The sequence below is a fragment of the Notothenia rossii genome (assembly GCF_949606895.1).
Source record: "Notothenia rossii genome assembly, chromosome: 10".
Classification (NCBI taxonomy): domain Eukaryota; kingdom Metazoa; phylum Chordata; class Actinopteri; order Perciformes; family Nototheniidae; genus Notothenia; species Notothenia rossii.
In genome coordinates, this window is record NC_136908.1 from 4,583,938 (window position 1) to 4,605,397 (window position 21,460).

At 42.0% G+C, this 21,460-nt stretch overlaps 2 protein-coding genes across 2 annotated transcripts; both read left to right on the forward strand.

The window, feature by feature from the left end:
• Positions 1-373: 373 nt before the first annotated feature.
• On the forward strand, positions 374-9,488 carry tmem222b (transmembrane protein 222b). The gene is made up of 6 exons (XM_079654669.1): positions 374-531; positions 1,652-1,736; positions 3,732-3,763; positions 3,892-3,988; positions 4,433-4,563; positions 8,844-9,488. The coding sequence occupies exons 1-6, from the start codon at positions 413-415 to the stop codon at positions 8,929-8,931; spliced, it is 552 nt and encodes a 183-aa protein (XP_079510795.1). The 5' UTR covers positions 374-412; the 3' UTR covers positions 8,932-9,488.
• Positions 9,489-13,271: 3,783 nt separating this feature from the next.
• Positions 13,272-18,409, forward strand: tpbg1b (trophoblast glycoprotein 1b). The gene is made up of 3 exons (XM_079654668.1): positions 13,272-13,365; positions 14,148-14,837; positions 15,653-18,409. The coding sequence occupies exons 2-3, from the start codon at positions 14,584-14,586 to the stop codon at positions 16,500-16,502; spliced, it is 1,104 nt and encodes a 367-aa protein (XP_079510794.1). The 5' UTR covers positions 13,272-13,365; positions 14,148-14,583; the 3' UTR covers positions 16,503-18,409.
• The last annotated feature ends 3,051 nt before the right edge of the window (positions 18,410-21,460 follow it).

Genomic DNA, 21,460 nt, shown 5'->3' on the forward strand with positions numbered 1-21,460 from the left:
TTTTACTAGACTGATTTATTCCTATGTGTGTACTGGAGTGCTCATATATCCCGGAAGTTGCTGCCACAGCCAAGACACACAGAATAAAGCCAGATAAAATAAGAGAAAGACGTCTCGGTTGTACCTTTCAAAGTAAAACCTTAACAGACCATTTAGAGTAAAAAACCTGTACAATAATTAATTAGAAATAGCAATTTAATCTACTTTTTTTCTGCTAGAATTTCCCTGCAAAAATAAATACTGTACATAATATTTAATTGTAATTATCCTCAACATTTGTAACAAAAAGGGCACATCTTGAATTTTATTTTGAAACTCAAATAATCCTTTTCCGGTTTTTGTCCCTTGTATTTCTTTGTGACTTTAAGCGGCTGTAAGTGGGATAAATGAAGTTCGTTTGCCACAGCTGGCGATGGCGGATGTTGTTGAAAAAGAAAGCATGAAGAATTACCAGATAGCTTCTGAGAAAATAAACCCAGAGGCCGGTCGCTTCCCTTACTGTGTAGTGTGGACACCCATCCCCGTGTTGTCGTGAGTTACCGCCGTAAACAGTGCGTGAAAGTCGGCTTCTGGACTCAGAAACCTCCGGAAGAAGTGACAGCTGAGTTAGCTTAGCTTAGCTAGCATCCTGTTGCTGTTTTGTTTTTTAAATATGATTTGAATACATGTATTTGTTAGCTGGCCTCGCTGTGAGTTAGAGTCACATATATAAACTATAAAAACAACAATTGTTATAAGCAACCTTAAAAGAAACAGATAAATGTGTTAATGTCAGCCTTTTTACTTAAAAGTACACATTAAGTTGGTGTAAAAGCTCAAATGCTGTTATAGTTGTACTAAATAAATGCCAGTGTTTCATACTTTTATCAGCACACATTTCTTAATATCTTAATTTGACCAAGACTTTTAGAAAAAATGTTTGTTTTGTGTGTGTTTTAACCAAAAACTCATTGTAATTTTACATGACGTAAAAGGCCATAGGCTACTATTACATGTTGCTTTCTAAGAAAAAACACAGTATATAAGTTGTACAATCACACTCTTATACAACCACTTTTCTAGGAATATCCCTATAAACAGGAAATACTGTATCATATTTATACCAAGCACGTTGACGGTGGTGGTAGATAATATATATTATATCACATAATGTTTTCGTATCCATTATGTCTTACGGATAAAGTATTGACAGTTTTGTTTCTCAGTGCTTATTCAACATTTCAAAAAATGCATTACTACCACATGTCCCTTGTGCATAATAGTACTTAATATGTCGGTATGTGAGCCCATACAGCATTTTTTTAGGACTGCTGTCAGGAGAAGTGGACGTAAAAACTCTTAGATTGCGAATTTTGGAACAAGACTAGAAGTTGTTGAGGGAAAAGTTGACTAAATGTTATCCTTTTTTCCCACAATACCATCATATTGAGTCCTACCTCCAACTACAAAAAGTTTAAAGAGGTTACAGTATGTCCACTGTTTTTCTATATAACATTATAGCCTAAATTTATACTACAATGTCACTACATTTGTCTATATTTTCATTCTAAAATGGAGCAGCTGTAACCCAATTTCCCCAGGGGATAAAGAAAGTATTTCTGATTGTGAGGTACTACTTTTAGATTGTTTTATTACATTCTTTTTTGTTCAGATGGCTGTTTCCACTCATTGGCCACATGGGAATCTGCACTTCCACCGGGGTCATCCGGGACTTTGCAGGACCGTACTTTGTCTCCGTGAGTAATGACTGTGCTGCTGCAGAGTGTTATGGCCTGTATGTGAAATGAGGTACAAGGGGCTTTAAATTACCACAATGTATGTCAGATAAGACAATAAGTATAAGCTTTTATAATATAGCTTTTGGTTTAAATGACTGGTCCACAAGTGTTAAGCATCATCATCGCCCCCTTTAGTTTACAGTAGCTTCTAGTATGCAACTTGGAAAACAAGGGATAGCATATACCAAAGGAACTTATCAAAGCCCTAGTTCTGTATTTTCAGTATGTTTCAAACTCAATTTGTTTGTCAAAATCTGGTGAAATACACGATGGTCAAAACCAAATGTGCTCGCATCAGCCATTAAATAAATAATGCACATGAAACACAGTCCAAAACAGCAATAATAGATAACAACAGTGGGATAATGAAATATGTTGTCGTATTATCCATGAGCTTTAACAATTCTGCCGATGAGGAAGGATTTTACCCTTCTGGAGAATTCTCATGGTGGAAAATGACATACATCTTATCACAACATTCACAATGGAAATACTCGTACTACTCATATTCATGTTATAAATAAGTAATCAGACTTTCATGTGTTCGATTGGCCAACTTAATGGCTTGATGTTAATGTTGTGCTTAAAGGTGGGGTAGGAAAGAATGGAGAAACCAGCTCGAGTGCGCTAGAATTTGAAAATACACAACCGGAAAAAATCTGCCCCTTCCTTCAGACTTCCTTACAGAGCCCCTCCTCCAACACACAGGAACGCGCACTTGACCAATGAGGGCACGAGATAAGTTTGTGCACAGATGGAAGGCTGACAGGCAGGTAGGCCATCCAGTTATTTTAGCCGGGCCGGCTCAGATGATTGGTCATGCTTTTTACAGCGCCACGGCTTCCACAGATGACATTTTTTAATGTATTTATTGCTATCGGGATGTTAAGAGCATTCCATGGAATATAACAAAAAGTGTTTCTGAAGTGAATTACCTACCCCACCGTTAAGCTCTCACTTCTGGCACCCCCTCTTTATTAAAGCAAGGATCAATTTAAATAAATGAATCAAGTTGTCTCTTGATTTTCCATGCGGTGCTGTTTTCTATATTGGTCACATTTGGCTGATGCACACAAAAAGTTGTTGGTGAATACAGACGAACAGGATGTGAGGCGCATTTCCTTATTTAATAATGCTGTGTAATACTGCTGGATATATCCTTAATTTCGTTTTTTTTTGCACAATTAAAAAAATACAAACTATGACAAATTATGAACTGCAAAGTGTTTGGTTTGAAAAAAACTCAATGGTGCTCCAGGAGGAGATTCAGGTGATAAGGTGGTGGGGGGTTACCTTAGTTGGTGATTGGCTAATGGTTACACAAGCCAAAAAACATGGTGACATCACAGAGTGGCAAAAATCTGATCAGCTCGTTTTCAGACAGGTTTTTATAGAAATGGATCAGGACAAAAAGAGAGGGGGTCTTTGTTCCTGAGTCTCTTAACACAGAGGGGACACATATTGATGTATAATAGACATGATAAAGTGGATTTTGCATAATAGGTGACCTTTAAAGCTTTCACTGTACATGTAATGTAAAGTTCCACAAGCAGAGAGTACACATCTCATATAACAGTGTCTTTATATCTCATTCATGTCACATCTTATTTTACATTTTTACGACTAGTGACATTGGACAAGTGCTTTTATCTCTGACCTGACATGTCTTCGTCCTGTTGAGCCTGTGGGAATCTACACATGACTGATACTGATGGACCTGGGACTCAATGCAAACTCCAGTTACCAAAGAGCCCAGTGCGTGTGATTTATCATCACATCGTAAAAAAGAATTCTGTTTTTGAAAGTGTTGATTTAATTAATTTACTCCACTGATTTGATCCTGAACGTATGTTTGTATTAACTATACAGAAGAAAAGGAGATCATGCTGTAAGTCCAGCTTAATCAAAGAAACATGAGGGCATCAACAACAAATATCTTTTTTGTTTTTGCAGGAAGACAACATGGCTTTTGGAAAACCAACAAAGTGAGTAAATCAGAATATTGTTGTTAACAAATTGCTCCAGAGAATTTGTAAAAACCAGAGCTGTTCCCCGACATCCGTCCCACTAAGAAAATATATAGATAGATATATATTTGTCTCTTTGTTTACAGGTACTGGATGCTTGACGTTAGCAAAGTGTACGCCAGAGGCTCGAATGCCTGGGACACGGCGGTGCACGACGCTTCAGAGGAGTACAAGCAAAGGATGGTAAATACACGTTATTATGGTCTTTTATTGACTTTCATGTATCAGAATCAGAACAAAAACTGTATTTATCCCTGGGGGGAAAATATGTCTGTGTGTATAGAGAAAGATATATAGAAGTAAGTCAAGAAGTAACATCAAAAAGTATAAAATATCTATGGTAAAGTATTTGCCTAAAAGATAATTGGTTGAAATGCACAGTATACAGTAAAAATATAAATATATAAACTTCGAGAAGTTTAGTTTGTTGAATCGTACGACAGTTTTACAATAAATATGTTAAAATACGTCTTTTCCAACTTATACAGTAGTGTTGTGATATTAGCAATAGCTCTGAAAATGGTCTCTAAAACTTTGCCAATAAGTAAGATACACATCAGTTCTTGAAGCAGTAATGTTAGTGTTTCTATGAAAGTGATGGATGTGTACTCTTTGTCTTCTCCGCAGCACAACCTCTGCTGTGATAACTGTCACTCTCACGTGGCCATGGCTCTGAATCTGATGCGATATGAAAACAGCACCTCGTGGAACATGGTCAACCTCTGCCTCCTCGTGCTCATCCACGGGAAACACGTCGGGTAAGAGGACTGATCACTACGAAGCTTGTTTGGAGGTGTTCGCATGAATATTAGGCAAGGCAGGCAAGTTTATTGATATAGCACTTTTCAACACAAGGCAATTCAAAGTGCTTTACAAAGATGAATGACATTAAGAGCATAAAACACATTAGAAACATTAAAAATAAAATAAAATCTGAATAACACAGGTACATGGCCCTGACTCACCAAACTGACCCCAAAGAACACGTCCCGACAGACCCGATTGTTGTGTCCCCTCACGTCTCCTGCGTCTTGGCCCAAAAATCGCACTTGAACACACCGCCAAGACTTCAGCCGCCGGCCAAGTAGCACGTATGCACTGCGCATGCGTGAGTGGCAATAACTCTCCTTACCACCAGGCGGCGGTAGTGTGTATTCGTCATTCAAAAGAGGCAACAACCGGAAGACTGCGTGATATATACAAACGACAAATGGCGTGCGATCCATTTTCACTCCCGTCCGTCACAGACTGTTTCACATAACGACTTGTAATCCAAAACATGTTTAGTGCGGTACTGGAAAATGAAAAATAATAGCCGTCTGTGTGTGCCTTCTTCACTTCCGTTTCGCTTCTCATGCACTGATTCGCTAAGCTGAACAGCCAATCAGAGTGATTTATTTTGCCGACAGCCTGTAAGCTGTACGCTTCATCCCAGTATCTAATGCTTTTATTTATGACTTGTCAACACATCTAGACTCGGGCGGTGTTTACACGAGAACGAAACGGTTGTATCCGCTACCTTTCTCTCGCGTATAGCCCGTTCGTCCACACGAGGCCGTAACCGAACCGCGGAAACAGACCCCGCAAACGATAACAAGTCCCAAGGTGGATAGATCTGCAACCCGAAGGCTCTGGGAGGGCAAACGGCTCCGTGTGTACGTCCAATACGCCCAGGAAGGTTCAACATGTTGGACACACCAATCTGAGTAAGGCGACAGGACGCTCATCGACGGCCGAAATCGGGTCTTAAGATCTGAACAGTTCAATTAAAAGCAGCGGCAAAAAGAAAGTCTTCAGCCTGGATTTAAAAGTAGTGAGCGGTTTCTGGGAGTTTGTTCCAGATATTTGGCAATATCCCTAAGCAAATTCTCAGTCTGAGGGAAGAGTGGGAAGAGTCTTAGGGCAACAGTGTATGAATAGTTATGCATAATGCAGCAGGAAGTATTCTTGACTGGCGCTATGATTTACCTGGTCTTAGTCCAACTGAACAGGTGTGAGGCTCCTGGACCAAACACAGAGAAAAGATGGCCGCTGTTCAGGCCTGGCTCAGATTCAGCAGCTCCTCTCTCTCCTGTAGACTTTCAGAAACAAAACCATCAGAGTGATGCTCGCAGCTCATTGTTTGGGTTAGAATCAATAGTGCTAGACACACAATGAGATGTTTCAGTGTCTTTTATCTGAACAATGTAGAACTAATAAAGCATTGAGTGTGTGAACAGCAGTCCTGGAATATGAACATTTATTCACCTGTACGTTACATAGACTGTTAGTTGTTGGATGTTCTTTATTCCAGTAGCCATTTGGCTTTATTTTTTATCAGCAAGCTTGAGGCGCTTTATTTTCAACAGTGTATGAAGACCACTGGCTGTTAAAAGGAAACGAAAAGAGTAAAACATTTACTATGTGTTTGATGTCAAGATGGTGATAAAAAGTAGAGCGATGTGGTTTCTAAAAATAAGAAAAAATGAGTAAAAAAAGAAACACATTTCTGATTACTGGTTTCTCACAAATGTAGGATGTCTAGGAATATGAAAGCTTCTTAAAATGTTTTTTTCTGTTTTTTCTAGTTTGACCCCCCTCTTCCCGGGCTAAATCGCCCCTCCCCCATCTTTAAAGTTAGCTTTAATGTTTCATCAACAAACTTGATATCGAATTATGGCCATTTTGGTAAATGTTTTTACATTTAATGCGAAAAAATCTTCGGTGTTTAGAGGTTATTAAAAACTTGCCAAGTAAAGTGATATGTTTTTTTAACTCACAATGGCCCTAAAGTCATAGCTTTTTAAACATAGCCTAGTTGCAACAACATTTTTAACTCGGAATGTATAAGACCACATTTACACGGGAACGCAAACGAACCGAATTCGATATAAAAAAAATTCCCTTCACACAAGACCGCTCGACCCGCTGGAGACGCTGTAGTACATATGCCGGGCCTTTAAGTGGCGCTGTACCTCCGCCACAAAATACACGAAAGCAGCGAAGAAGACCCCCGAACGTGGTTGCCATGGTTGCCTGGTTGCCCTTCAGTTTACTCTCCGCAGTGGATTTAGCAACATGTAGTTCATGTAGTTCTCATGTCCACTTGTTGCTGATGGTTGTGGTAGAGGAGCTGTAGATGTTGCACTAACATCTGTAGCATGGTCAGTAGCTACTGACCATGCTACAGCAGTGAGCAGGAGAGGCGGGGCTATGGCTTCATCGTTATCAGGAAATTATCGTATAGGACGTACACACGGAGCCGTTGGGGCCCCCCAGAGCGTTCTAGTTGCAGATATATCCACCTTGGGTCCTGTTATCGTTTGCGGGGTGAGTTTCCGTTACGGCCTCGTGTGAACGAACGGGCTATACGTGAGAGAAAGGTAGCGGATACAACCCGTTTCGTTCTCCTTCTCGCGCCTGAGTCTAGATGTGTTGACAAGTCATAAATGAAAGCATCAGATACTGGGATGAAGCGTACAGCTTTTCAGCATCATTTTTGTAATGCTTTAAATGTTTTGGCATTGGTACAGAAGATCGACAGTTTATTCTAAAACATCAGCATTTTATTAGACTCAAAGGCCCAAACTGGAGCGTAGCATTTGATCTGAGCTGCTCTGTGTAAAGCCACCGTAAGAAGAAGATTCTGGAGCTCTGGACGAGGTTTCTCTCTCTGATCCGGGGGCTCGGGGGGATTTGACTGGAATGCCTTGAACCTGTTTGTGTCTCAGGACTCGAGAGAGGGAGGCAGACCTGATTTTAGGGAAGTAGTAAGACCGTATATAGGACAGTCCTGCAGAAAGTCTGTGAACTGAAGTGATGTGGGGGTGGAATACACATCCCAGTGAGTGAGGTGATTGTTGTTAAAACAAGTTGATTAGACAAAGTCACTTCCCAATGTAGTCACTTTGGTTTGCGACAACTGTACTGAATGTCTTTTTTAATTAGCTCAGAGGCTCATATTTAAGTTTTCAAATGAAGCTTAAAGAGGCCCTATTGCGCTTTTTTGGGTTTTCCCTTTCCTATCGTGTGTTCTATAGGTTTTGTGCATGTAAATGGTCTGCTGCCATATTTAATGACATTCTACAGCCTACAAAAAGGGTACATGTTTGAATAAATTATTTGTCGTTTTTATGAAATAAAGTTTTCAATGGTTCAAAACTGGCGATTGCGAGTTGTCGGGTGTAATGGAATAGAGTGCCACAGTGACGCGTCCTAAAACCCGGAAGTAAATTAGCATGTTATCACTTCCAGTTCCTTTTCTCCATAGGATTTTGGAAAATATCTGGAACTAAGGTCTGTGGTTGAGACTCATTTAAGAGACGGATCACGTTTTGTTCTACGACATTAAATCCATCAGCAGTGACCCCACTGGGGATTTTTGAAGAGTGGACGTGTCTGAAAAACGATGGTTGTCACCAAGTGGCTGAATAGGACTACAGAAGTTGTTGAGGCCGTTTTACGTCATTACGCCAAACACGTGAACACTCCTCTAAGTTAGTTTGCCCTGTTCTGCTTGAGAGCAAGTACCTGCCTCCTGCAGACCGTTCAAACAAACGCTTCAACTCGTAACATTTTGAATCTGTATGTTTGAATATGGATCTGAAGTTGGCGTGACGTTGAAGCAGAGACCCTGCTCTAGTTCCTTTATAGCATAACGTTAGCATTTTGCTTCTGGCGACTAGATTTATGATTAGAAAATTATAAAAATAGGGTAGACATGTGGAGATTATCCGGCTGAACAAAACGTGATCCGTCTCTTAAATGTGTTTCAACCACAGACCTTATTTCCAGCTATTTTCCAAAACCCTATGGAGAAATTGGATTGGTTTCTCCCGAAGGAACCGGAAGGAGTTTACTTCCTGGTTTTAGGACGCCTCACTGTGGCACTCTATGATGTCATGATGGAGGTCAGTGCCTCATAAAATAATACAACGGTTTTAAAATCAGTAAAAATATGATGCTGATATTTCAAACTGAAAGTAATACAAATCATCAGTTTCCATGACCTTTGATTTCCCTCCTCTTCATTTACTCTTCCTCTCTGTGTGTTCTCCAGCTGTGCAGGTTTTCTGAAGACCTGGCTGCCCTTCCTCATGCTGGTGGGCATCATCATCGCTGTGGTCCTGGCCTTCAACCTCCGGTGACCTGGAGGCAGGTGGAGGACACGAGGACCCCCGCAGGTCCAATGTGGGGTTGACCTTTTACACATCGAGGGAGTGGGGGGGGGCATCACACGGTGTCAAGGAGATAAAAGACTACTAACCTCCGATAGAGGGTTGTGGAGCGGGAACACAGGCTGGGTTTGTGAGAAGCAGACGGCCCGTTAGCGGCGTTGAAAGGGATGGAAGTGATTTTATTTATGTCGTGACTGAACACCCGACACAAACACTTGATGGATATGATACTTAAAACCCTGAGAGCAGGTTTAAGCCATCGCCACCTGCAAAGTGTCGACTTGGTGTAGCTGAATAATAGAGGAATTGGTGAATTCTCAGAGGGAACACATTCATGCCTTGCTTCCAGATTTTTTATAATTTTCAGGGAGTGAAATCCCATAATTCACTGCTTCCAGAATGCCATTTTTATACAAACATGTGACATCGATTAGAAGCATTTCCAAATGACTGTATTTCATGCTCCGCTAAACACGTGGCAGCAGTTTGTATTTTTGTGCATCTTCTAAAACAGAAATAGTATCTCAGAGATGTGTTTCTCGTGCATTACTTGTATCGCCTCATGGTGCTTCTTTAAGAATGTTTTCAAACCTTTTTAACTTCAGATCATCTGAGCAGCGACTGTAGCAAACTCAATGAATGTGGCTGCCGTTAAAACCCAGACGATGGTTCAGATTTAGTTTTTGTTATTCTCGTGCCAAACTCAAACTGTGTCCTTGAATATCTAACTTTTTATTTAGTGGAACAGCTCATTAGCAACTCCAGGGTTATTGAACGAAAAGCCTCGTGTACCCCTTTTCCACTGAAAGGCAGTTCGGTTCTAGCTCCGTCCGGTGCTTGTTCGGTTCTCAGTGAGTTCTTAGTAGATCTCAGTGAGATCTTAGCGAGTTCTTAGCGAGTTCTTAGCGAGTTCTTAGCAAGATCTTAGCGAGATCTTAGCGAGATCTTAGCGAAGTTCTTAGTGAGATCTTAGAGTTCTTAGCGAGTTCTTAGCGAGATCTTAGCGAGTTCTTAGTGAGATCTTAGTGAGATCTTAGAGTTCTTAGCGAGATCTTAGCGAGTTTTTAGCGAAGTTCTTAGCGAGATCTTAGCGAGATCTTCGAGTTCTTAGCGAGATCTTAGCGAAGTTCTTAGCGAGATCTTAGCGAGATCTTAGCGAAGTTCTTAGCGAGTTCTTAGCGAGTTCTTAGAGTTCTTAGCGAGTTCTTAGCGGGATCTTAGCGGGATCTTAGCGAGTTCTTAGCGAGATCTTAGCGAGATCTTAGCGAGATCTTAGCGAGTTCTTAGAGTTCTTAGCGAGATCTTAGCGAGTTCTTAGTGAGACCTTTTTATTGGCATGTTAATACAGCTGTAATAATAAAAACAACAAACTGGTCCTGGAACCGCTTTGGTGGAAAAGGGGTATAGATGTGAGGGTTATGAATCCTGGCCAGCTCTTATTATTATTATGTTTTTTATTCCCAATGTTTGACCTAAAAGTAAGAAGCAGGAGTCAGTGCCTAAAAAACCCAAAACCTCTCACGGATCCTCAATATCTTCTAATTTCATTGTTCTAGTTATACTTGAAAGAAAATAGTTCCACGTGGTGTTTGGCACCTCCAATCCGTTGCCATGGGTGTCGTGAGTAGATTGAAATCCCCCCATTGTTTGCAGTCTAACAGAATAAGTGTTGAGCCCTCTCTTTGTCCGGTGCTGACAGGAGCAGCAGGCAGCCAGGATCCTCAGGTTTTTCACACTCTCCAACCCCTGCTGCATTTCCCCACTTTCACTCATAGCCTCCTTCCTGCTGCTTTCCACCGCTGCAGATCACATTCGAAGGTCATTGTGAAATGTCAGCGCTGCTTTCACAAAGCTTTGATAGAAACCAGCCGACATCCTGCCATAATCCAAAGGCATTTAAGTGATTTTTATTAATTAAAATCTGTTTTTTCTGTATCGTGTTAAAGGGGTAACCTGTTTTCTGTCTCTTATGTTAATACTCTGTGGCCTCTTGTGTGTATTTCAGCCGTGTTGCCTGTAAATATTTGATCACACATTATACTGTACACCAGGTGCTCTTTATATACTAGGCAAATTTGATCTCTCACTCTACAGATTTATCCTTTTCAATAATTTACGCCGTCATTTTTAAATCTATGCACAGCAGGGAAGCAGATTTGTGCCTGATTGAGTGTGTGTTATTCATGCACACATTGATTGGAGATTGCATGTGTGTGTTGTATGCATGCAAGAGTGTGTGAGTGTGTGTGTGTGACACATCACTGTGGCTTCTTGATTAATAATCAGCTGCTCTCCACTGCGGCCCCACTGCCTGCTGATTGATTTTTATATGTATTACTCTTTGTCTTTCTCTTAATCTGGTTTAAATTGTATGTCATTGCTGGCAAACTGTAGCAAGAATAAATAATTCATTAGACTTTAAGAGGCCTGCTTAAGTTAATGTTGATTTGATGCAATAGCCTGTGCTGTTCGTGTGGAGCTTCAGTTTCTGTAGCATTCGTCTCCAACCGTTTGAGCGAGTAATGAAATGTAGAATCTGCCCGCATTTTGAGCGGGGATTCTTTTTATAAAATATATAATTTAACTCTCATTACTGTGTCACTTCAAGACTGTTTTTTTAAAGGGGTACTACGTCCATTTTTCAAAATTAAATCATGTTGTTTATAGGGGCAAAGACGGTCCAAAAATAGAAGCAAACGTGAAAAACCGTCTCTCCCAAATCCAAAACTAAAGAGATTTTTTTCACCAACAATACATTTGGAAACTACAATGAATTGGGAAAAGATGTTAGATGATGATGTGTTTAAGGGAACTTGTTTTTCTTCATGCATTCACATACTCCTCTGATGGTGTAGGTTCTCATGCCGTCATTCAGTTGTTTAAAAAAAAAAACACATTAATAGCCATTTCTAAAATTTCCCTTGTCAATAACTTATTTATTTTATTATTCTGACACCACATGAATACCAAAAGCAGCTCCCTATCAAAGTAAACAAATGGTTTCTTTCTTGCATTATGCTACACCCTTCCACCAAGTATCATGACATTTGGGCCAGTTGTGTTTCCTGCTGACGTACAGCGACACAATGGAGCTGAAAACACAATGTTTTCAGAAGTATTTTACACAATTCACCCTGAAATGACTCCTAAACAACGAAGATGACACCGGAAAGTAAAGCTTATTACGTAATGAAGCTCATTCGGGAATAGAAAGAGAAACAAACCACCTCTTGTCTGTCCACACAAATCTCCCATTCATTTCACTTTGACAGAGTAACTCGTGTTCAACAATATTATTTGAACTTCCGTAAACCATGGAAATAACACATTGGAATATCTTTAATACGGCGCTGTTCCCCTTTAAAACCATGCAACAAGCGTGAATCACATTTTATTGTAAAAAATAACTGAATTATTTATATTTAAAATGATCAGGCTACTTGAGCAGAGAGATATTGTGGCAGTGAAAGACCCTCTGTCTATAATTGCGCTAAATGTTGGAAAACGGGAGACAAGCTGCCCTTAAAGGACCCGTTTACTTTAATAATAACACCTCATTTATTACATTTTGAGCTATGAAAGGCATTGGTTGAATGAATGGCCCTTTGAGTTCATCAAACTCAGCATTGTGATTTCTACTGCTTCTTACCTATAAAACATCATTTAGGACGAGAAATAGAAGTTGTTACGACTAATAGTGCTTCTTTATTTGAGTGCATGTGCAGGAGTGCAATATCAGAGATGAATTGAAGGGTTTTAAATGTCACCTGCTGTGGTGCCTGTTCGTATCCAAGAGCCAGGTCCAGGAATGTGGAGACCTCGGTCCTTTCAGACTCTCTCCGCTGACAAAAGACAGTCAGGGATGCTTTTATAAGTGCCGCTTTCCATATAGACCCGTCTGAAATATAAGATAACAACCTCTTGTTTCGCTAATGCCATGCTGCTGATCATGTTGGCTCATGATGAGGGATTTCCTGTGTGTGTTTATGACTTCCAGACAAATCGCTATTATTGTAGAAAATGTGTGCTATTTCTTTTCCTTTATTTATTTATGACAACTGTTGGATGATGTGAGGATTTCAGGACACTCTGAGCCCATGAAAGGCTAATCCATCCCCTCACCCCCACCCCCACCGTCTTCCTGGAGTTTCTATAAATAACTCCCGAGTGATTCCTGTAATAATCACTATAAGCTGTCAGAATAAACATTAAGGAAAGGAAGCAGCCACAGATCTGATGCTGATATCAAAGCTCCTCTGAGAGGCCATCATCCTGCAGAGTATCACGGTATTCCAGGGAGGGGATCAAAGGGGGTTTATAGTCTGGACCCCCAAACACCCCTCCCCCACGTTTGCCGTCCCACCTGGGGAGCTGCCTGACCCGGGACTGCACATTCCTCAACTGGTAAACTGTGAAGTTAGTGTAGGAATTCTCATAAAAAGCTCTGTAAAACTAAATTAGAGCTATAAAATAAGACTAGGATTCCTGAAAATATACAATCATACACAAATAACCATCAGTTGTTGTCCTGTACTCCCATTTTCTGTTGTATTTCTTTAACTGCAATACAGTTATTAATGAAAATGAATGCATTACTTTTACAGTATTTCTACACGGCAGCATTACCACTGAAGTAAAATATCTTAATACTCATTTGTTTATCATAGAAAACATATTTTCTTGCAACATCCAGCTTTTTTTTTGTTCATAAGAAATTGGGCAGTTTTGATGAACTGATGAAATTCTCATAAAGAAATCCAATAAAGTAAAACAATTATACCTGATAATAAACCTTTTACCAAATAGGGAACATGGGCCTTGTCACAAATACTTAAGTGCAGTACTTATATCAGTTTTAAGGTATATTACTTAAGTATTCCCAATGTGTGCTACTTGTACTCCACTGAAATATTGTTTTCGCTGGGGCAAAAGGTTAAGAAAATAATTGTATAATCAGCCATTTATTTGTATTGAGCTTCTCTGCAAAATGAATACTTTCACTTTTGGTACTTTAAGAATATTCCTATGCTAAAGTGATGTACTTTTATTTAAGTAACATTTTGAGTATTTCCACACTGTGGTATTGTTACTTTTTAACACCAGCGTACTTCTTCTAATTCTGCACATTACTATAGCATGTTTTTGTCCTGCAACAACTCAATCAGATTTCCTTTCCCTGTCTTCAGGTAGGAGCTGCAGTATTGTCCAGCGCCACATGGTTGTATTTGAGTGTAAACATGGAGAGAAAGAGAGAGGGGGGCTCGGCCACTTTCTCCTCCTCTCTCCAACCAGAGGAAACATCTCGCGGCTCCGGCAGGAGAGAAGCCCCTCCCCACATATCATCGCACCAGGCGAGGGTCCTTTTAACTTCATTGTTGGAGAAGAAGCGACGCCCCGCTTCGCCCCGGCAGAGGATCAAACACCCTCAGATCAGCACGACCCCCAGCTCTGTTCTCATGGAAATCAGACCCTGCCTCCCGGCCACACTTTCTGCCGAGATGCAAAGTTGAGGCGCATTCCCAGCCGGGACAACATTTGATTATGACGTCTTGGAGGAGCTGATCGTTTCATTGAACCATTTGTGTTTCTCTTTTGCACCGCTCACTTTCCCTCCTCTCCAACATGCGGGATCTGGCGCAGCGCCTTGTTTTCTGCGCGCTGCTCTGCTCTCTTTACGCTTCGTGTCCCCCGCGCTGCGAGTGCTCCGAGGCGGCTCACACCGTGAAGTGCGTCTCCAGAGAGCTGCGGGCTGTACCGGCCGGGATCCCCGGTTACACCCGGAATCTGTTCATCACCGGGAACCATATCGGCCGTATCGGCCCGGAGTGTTTCAAAGGGCTGGACAATGTGACGACCCTTTCTCTGAGCAACAACAGGTGAGACTCTCCCGGTGACTCCAGGTCACTTTGTGATAAGGCAAAGCAGAACATGCATGGGCAGAATTTATACGCATGATCGATTAATCAAATAAAACCAAAAAATTGTGTAAAATGTCATACATTTCTCAAAGTCCACAGAAGAAATGTCTTGTTATGTCTGTTTCAATCTTGAAGATACTCACTTTATTATGAAGTAAAACCAAGAAAAGCAGGACGTTTCCTTACAGCATGTTCTACCAACTTTGCATGGAAAACGACTTTATGATTTATTGATTATCAAAAATAATTAGTTCTTATTTTCAGCCATCCAAACCAATTGATTAGCCTTTGCCGCTGTAGGTATGGTTGCAACTATTGATAATGTGTTATTGATTAATCTGCCTATTGTTAACTCCATTGATGTTACTGTATGTCAGGAAATAGTGAGATTTGTCATTTGTTTTGGAAGGTTGAAGGTGAGGTCTTACATGTCTGGTATAACAGAGAAAAGCCAGAAAGCTCCATATCCAGAGGCAGCAGACATCGTCTCCTACAATCTGTGCATGATAAACTACTCAATGATTGATTATCAAAATACTTGATGATCGGTAAACCAATCGATTAGTTGTTGCAGCACTAATTGAGTATTAGTTCCTTGTTGTTGCTTCAATCAAACTGTATTAAAATGAATACCCCATTCAATTTATTGAAGCATTTGTATCCAAACAAATCAGCCCAGTTCTGTCTAAAGGCATTGCATTATTTCCACCTTCTTGCTCTTGTATTTGATTTAAAAGTATAATCAACGTCTCATTAATCTCCCTCAAACCCAGAATATCCGAGTTGGATTCCAACACGTTTTCGGGGCTGCGCAGCCTCCGCTCTCTGGACCTGAGCAACAACCAGCTGGCGATCATCCACCCCGAAGCCTTCATGGTGCAGAACCACTCCCTGCTGGATCTGAACCTGAGCCGGGCCCTTTACAACCACTCCTCGGTGATGGACCTGGCCACCTCTCTGCGCTGGAGCTCCCTGGGCGCCCTGAGGAGTCTGGACCTCTCTCACAACGGCCTCATCTTCCTCCCCTCGCACATTTTCTCCCACCTCACCAGCCTCCAGCGCCTCCTGCTCTCCAACAACTCCCTCGTAGCGATCCACAACTCCTCATTCACCGGTTTGGAGCGCCTGGAGGTGCTCGACTTGACGCTAAACTCCCTGAAGGCGGTGCCGGAGGAGGGCCTTCGAGAGCTGGACTCCCTGCCCAGAGCGGACCTCCTGCTGGGGGAAAACCCCTTCACATGCACGTGTGGAATCGAGTCTTTTGCTCTGTGGCTGAACAGATCTCAGGGACGCATTAGCGATGCTGAGAGCCTCGTGTGTGCATACCCAACGGGCATGAGGAACACATCCATGCTCTCCGTGGTTACGTTAACTCTTGGGTGCCATCAGAGCGGGGCAGGGGCTGACCTCGCTCTGCAGACCTCTTACGTCTTCTTGGGTATAGTCCTGGGCTTCGTCGGTCTCATTTTTCTTTTTGTACTTTACCTGAACCGCAAGGGCATCAAGAAGCGCATCAACGACCTGCGGGACGCCTGCAGGGAGGTGTGGGAGGGTTACCACTACCGCTTCGAGATAGACTCCGACCCCCGGCTGTCGCAGGTCTGCACCAGCGCCGACATATAAAAAGGACGGTCACCTCTGTGGTGCAGTTTTTGTACGAAACTGACTATTTTCTAATGCGTTTATCCGTAGCGGAATGTAAAAAGTGTACAGATTTGTCTGTAAATATATACATAGTGTTGTTGATACAGTATGTCAGCCTTGTTGAAAGCATGCACTGCCCATATTATAAAACTAATGTGATCTTTTAATACAGAATGGGCCTCATGCAGCAAGAGTTCTTTCATATTTTTCCCTAATTTGTGAACTCCAGATGCCCCAGGCGTTCTTATAAAAGATAAATCCCACTTGGTCCAAAATTGGTGGCTAATTGTTCATTTCAGCAAAGGTAACATGCCCTAAGCATTAATGAGGTCAGGTGCTGTACCGTGTGCAAATACTCTGGCATATGCCTCATAAGTCTTTCAGTTAAATTCAGCAAAAGTGAAATTGAGATCAACACATTGTTCTGTGATTCTCCAGAGTGTTGTACTGGGGTTTTAGGAAAATCCAAAAGCATCTAAGAGCTGAACGCATGCCATGGTTCTCTGTTTAAATCGTATTATGCCTGATTCATCAAAGTCTACTTGTATTGAAAAAACTTTTATAGACTGTCAAAAACAAAATGCTTTTTATCCTATCTTGGCAAATATGTTCTTGGCCACTTGTAAAATTGTCTCTTATCCAAGAAAAGAGCAAACATTGTGGACACAAACAACCATAAGAGGAATATTCTTCTCATCTGGCTCTCTGCATGAGGCCTTGATTGTGCTTCAAAGGGACATGAGTGTCGTACAGGGACTTCAGTGTTTGACATTTCTTTGTATTCATACCCGCACAAAAGCAAGAGCAAGTGCCTAAAGTCAGCTGAGTATTGTTCCCTAACCCTCAAGGTGATCGGAACTCTCTTTCATTCATTACTCTGTCACATCTTAGCTTGTTATAGCTGCAATAAAACCCTTACACTACAAAAACAAACCTCTGGGACTTGAAGGCACAGTCACTCATTCATCTTTGAACCATTTCAAGCCCTTTGGTCCGTGCGTCCTTCAGCCCCCAGGGTGCCACGGAGGAATTAAGCCTCCAAAGCTTTCCTAAAATCACCTCTCTACTCCTCTGTGGGAATCGGAAGGGAAGGGGAGGGGAGGGGAGGGGGAGCCAATTCATTGCAGGCCAGCGGAAATCTCCTAGCCCCCTCGTTTTTTTCCCTCTCTCTCTCTCTCTCTCTCTCTCTGAACCATTGCTTTGTTTCAACTCCTTGAGTTTTATTGTCAAATTGATGAGAACCAGTCCTGGGCTGAGGCCGCTGAAAGCAATCTCCCCTCCCTCCTTAAAGACAACAGCCGCTCTGGAGGCTCTTTGAAAGAAAAGTCTCCACGTTTTTCTGTTTAGGGACTTTTTTTTCCTTCCAATGATAAGACACAGATGATTCTGAAACACCAGCTACATTGTTTCATTCAGCAGTTTGCTCAGAACATACTTTGGGTTTCCACCATCACCGTTTATACCAATGGAAAATGTACTTTTAGTGGAAGAGCAATTCCTTAGAATAACAAGAATGTCAATAAATGTATTCTCAGTCGAATCCTTAGCCTTACACTTTGCATGCATGTCTACATTTTAATTATAATCTCGCATGAATCCCAGGATTTTCTCACATTCTCTGTGGCCTTATGATGCTACAAAGTGAGACAAACACAGACGGAGAGAGGGGTTGGCAGGCGGCCATTCTTCAAAGTGTTTATTGCCCAAATTGAGAGCTATCTATAGGTATCTGCAACAGAGTAAACAGCCTCCCATTATTCAAAGCCAAAGTAGCATCTTCATCCTTTCAAGATGTTCTGCAAACTCCTCTGATAACCATCCAGAAATGTTTATCACATGGAGATTTTCCTGCGTGTGTAATGACAAAATAAAGCTGAAGAAAGTCATGATGTCTGTTCTCATTCGGTCCAGATATAATGAGCATACATGGTCATCATTTAGGACTCTCATTTCTCTGAGCTCCAGAACCACATTAAAGAGGCCCCAGTGTGCTTTTTGAGTTTTTTTATTTCATGTGGGGTATAATCCCCAAATTCTCTGAAAGGGGAGTTTACCCCTCGAAATGCCTCCATTGGACTCTGTCTAACTATGTAACACTTGCGTTTCTAGGAAACACTTGAGCTCCTATTGGCTAGCGCTCCAACACATTGTACGTGATAGGCTAAGAGGCGGGACATCTCTTAGCGGTGGACCAATCACAAAAGAGCCAGTCAGCCAACCAATCAGAGCAGACTGGGCTCTGGTTTCAGACAGAGGGTGAAAAGAGGTGCTGCTGCACAGACATTATGAGAACACAATAAGTGCTTTCACACCGGGGTACTTTCACCCGTACTTTTCCCATTTAGTTCCGTTAGTGCCTGGAGTTTTGCGTTTACACCAAAAAGAGAACTTAGTTCAGAGAACTTTTACCCACATTTTTTGTGTCTGCTAGAGAGGTGGGACTATCCTGGGGAGAAAAAAGTACACATTTCTGATTGGCTGGGCGAATTGCAAACCACGCCCTGTAAAACTATTTTTATTTGCTCGCATTAGCATTATTAGCATTAGCCCCGCGGACCAACGGAGAGAGAATAACTTACGGCAACACAACAAAAAACATGGGAGCGGTGGAGATGAGGAGGTGTCAGAGTTCTGGCGATTTACTCGGAAGCTGCTGGGAGTCCCAGCAGCTTCTACTGAAGCCAGTCCCCAACTCCGGGGACTTCCGGCCGGGGACTCCGGGTGGCAGTATACGCCGTGAAGTTGTTTGCGGCCTGCCAGTAAACCCAAAGCAGAAGAAGAAGAAGAAGAAGTGACGTCAGCGGCTTCATTTACCTAATCCTCCCTCAGGGACTTATTCCGGTGTGAACGCGATCGGCTCTTAGTTCCATGGGGGTACCTATACCTCATTCACACCAACGCAACTCCGGTTCAAGCTCCGTGCTAGATCTTTTCAGGTTCAGAACCGGCTCTTCGGTTTAGCTCCGGCTCTTTTCACACCGCCCAGAGTCCGACTGGTGATGCTTCATTGCGTCATCGTTTGCGTCATGACGTGACCGTTTGCCAAACCGCGTGGAAACCCCTCACAGCTCACACCGACAACAACAACAATGGCCGACTGTGCTCGAGCTTCCTCTGTACCTCTTCAGAAGACCAGGTCCCCAGTAGGTAGCTGGTCTCTTCAGTGGACCACTGCTGCTTGTTAAGTTTCTCCATCGTTGTGTACAAACTGGATAAAACGCCGGCTTTTTGTTGTTGTTCAGGAGTTGATCCCGCCCCTGCCCCCGCCTCGACGTAAGCGTGACGTATGTGATGCTTTTGCTCTGGCCGGACCATTTTTTGGTGCTTGAAACGAACCGGATTCCGGAGCTAAGAGGCTGCTCCGCTGCGGTGTGAACAGGAAAACCCGGTGCTTTTGAAGCTCCAGCTTCGAACCGGCCCTGAAACACCGTTGGTGTGAATGAGGTATATGTGCTGGGAACTAAGTACGGCAAAGTACTTGGTGTGAAAGCGGCTAATAAAGAGCTTTTTGAGCATTAAAGCATGGAGACACTAAATACAAATCCAGTACGAACCTGAAGATGAGAAGAATAGGGCCCTTTTAAAATGGGATTTACTCGAAGACTAGAAAACAATTGAGGATCGTTTTCGGCCATAAAGGGCAGCTCAGATGGCGAGACGCCTCAAATGAGCTTTGTTTTCCATTCTTTCTGTCTTCACAGACGGCCATTATTCCACCGCATAATGGGATCCACTCATGATGACAAAGTTGAGCGCTCTGATACGGCTATTGTTAAAGTGTCATCCTTCTTAATAATCACCCGAGGGAGAAAATCCCGGGAGAAGTTTCCCTTTCCTATTACACACCGTGTCACCCCGGGGCATTAGGGCCGGCCACGGGTTATTAGTGTCAATTGGCATGCCATTACTTCCGTTTTCGCTCATTAAAGCGTGGATTAGGACCCGTGCCTTTGCTGTCCTTTTATGAGACTGGCTGTTTGAAAAATATATGGCGTGTGTGCTATGAGGCAGGATTGTCTCAGCAGGAATGCAATGAAAAGAGAGGAAGCCTGCAAATACATCCAGACGTTCTCCATTAAGTCCCAGAGCAGAAGAGAGGCTTGTTAAAAGCAGAGGGATTGCTCCACAGTGTTTGTTCACACTGTATGTTCACAACTCAACTTTTCAATTTGTGACTAAAAAGGCAGGATACACATTTAAAGTGTATCTTTTCTCAGTGTTTCTCCGCCTGTTCTTATTTCATACGCCTCCTGTCTCCGGGAACATCTTGGCGCCATTACATGGGTTTAATGGCCGTGATAGGGAATATGCCTTTAAAGTGTACAGCACATCTGTGAGGAATTGAACATGTTAGAGAGAGACCACAACAGTCAGCAGCATGACGACGAAGTGGCATCCCCCCCCCCCCCCATCCACTGGCACGGTATGACACATACAGCTGTCTGTCTCTCGACTGAACACACATGTCAGATTTACATTGCCATCACTAAATACAGACACCTGATACTCTCTGCTTCACATGGGGTTGCCATACTTCAAGCAGTGGAATGTAACCAAGTATTAACTCAGAGTAGGTCTCTTGTACTTCCGTTTTACTTCTACTCCACTTCATTTCAGCGATGAATACAGTACTTTTTACTAAATAAGTGTTTTTGCTCTCAAAACATATAAATGCGTTGCTATACTCAATGAACAATCATTTGAAAAGAAACTGAATTATCAAGGTTTAGTTATTTTTCATGCAATAATATTTTATGATGTAAGCAAAAATGTTTAAAAAACATTTGTACTAGTTTTTACAAACCAAGCAATCAATCAATATATTAATGGGGAAAATGACATTAATTCATTTTGCGTTTATTATTCAAAACTGAGCTCGTCCTCAACTACTGAACAATCGTTTATTTACACTAATGCACGAGTAATAATAATGAAAA

Coding starts and splice junctions, on each gene's coding strand:
- tmem222b (XM_079654669.1), top strand. CDS start 413: ATGGCGGATGTTGTTGAAAAAGAAAGCATGAAGAATTACCAGATAGCT. Junction 1,737..3,731: donor CAGGACCGTACTTTGTCTCC/GTGAGTAATGAC, acceptor TTGTTTTTGCAG/GAAGACAACATGGCTTTTGG. Junction 3,989..4,432: donor AGGAGTACAAGCAAAGGATG/GTAAATACACGT, acceptor TCTTCTCCGCAG/CACAACCTCTGCTGTGATAA.
- tpbg1b (XM_079654668.1), top strand. CDS start 14,584: ATGCGGGATCTGGCGCAGCGCCTTGTTTTCTGCGCGCTGCTCTGCTCT. Junction 14,838..15,652: donor CTTTCTCTGAGCAACAACAG/GTGAGACTCTCC, acceptor CCTCAAACCCAG/AATATCCGAGTTGGATTCCA.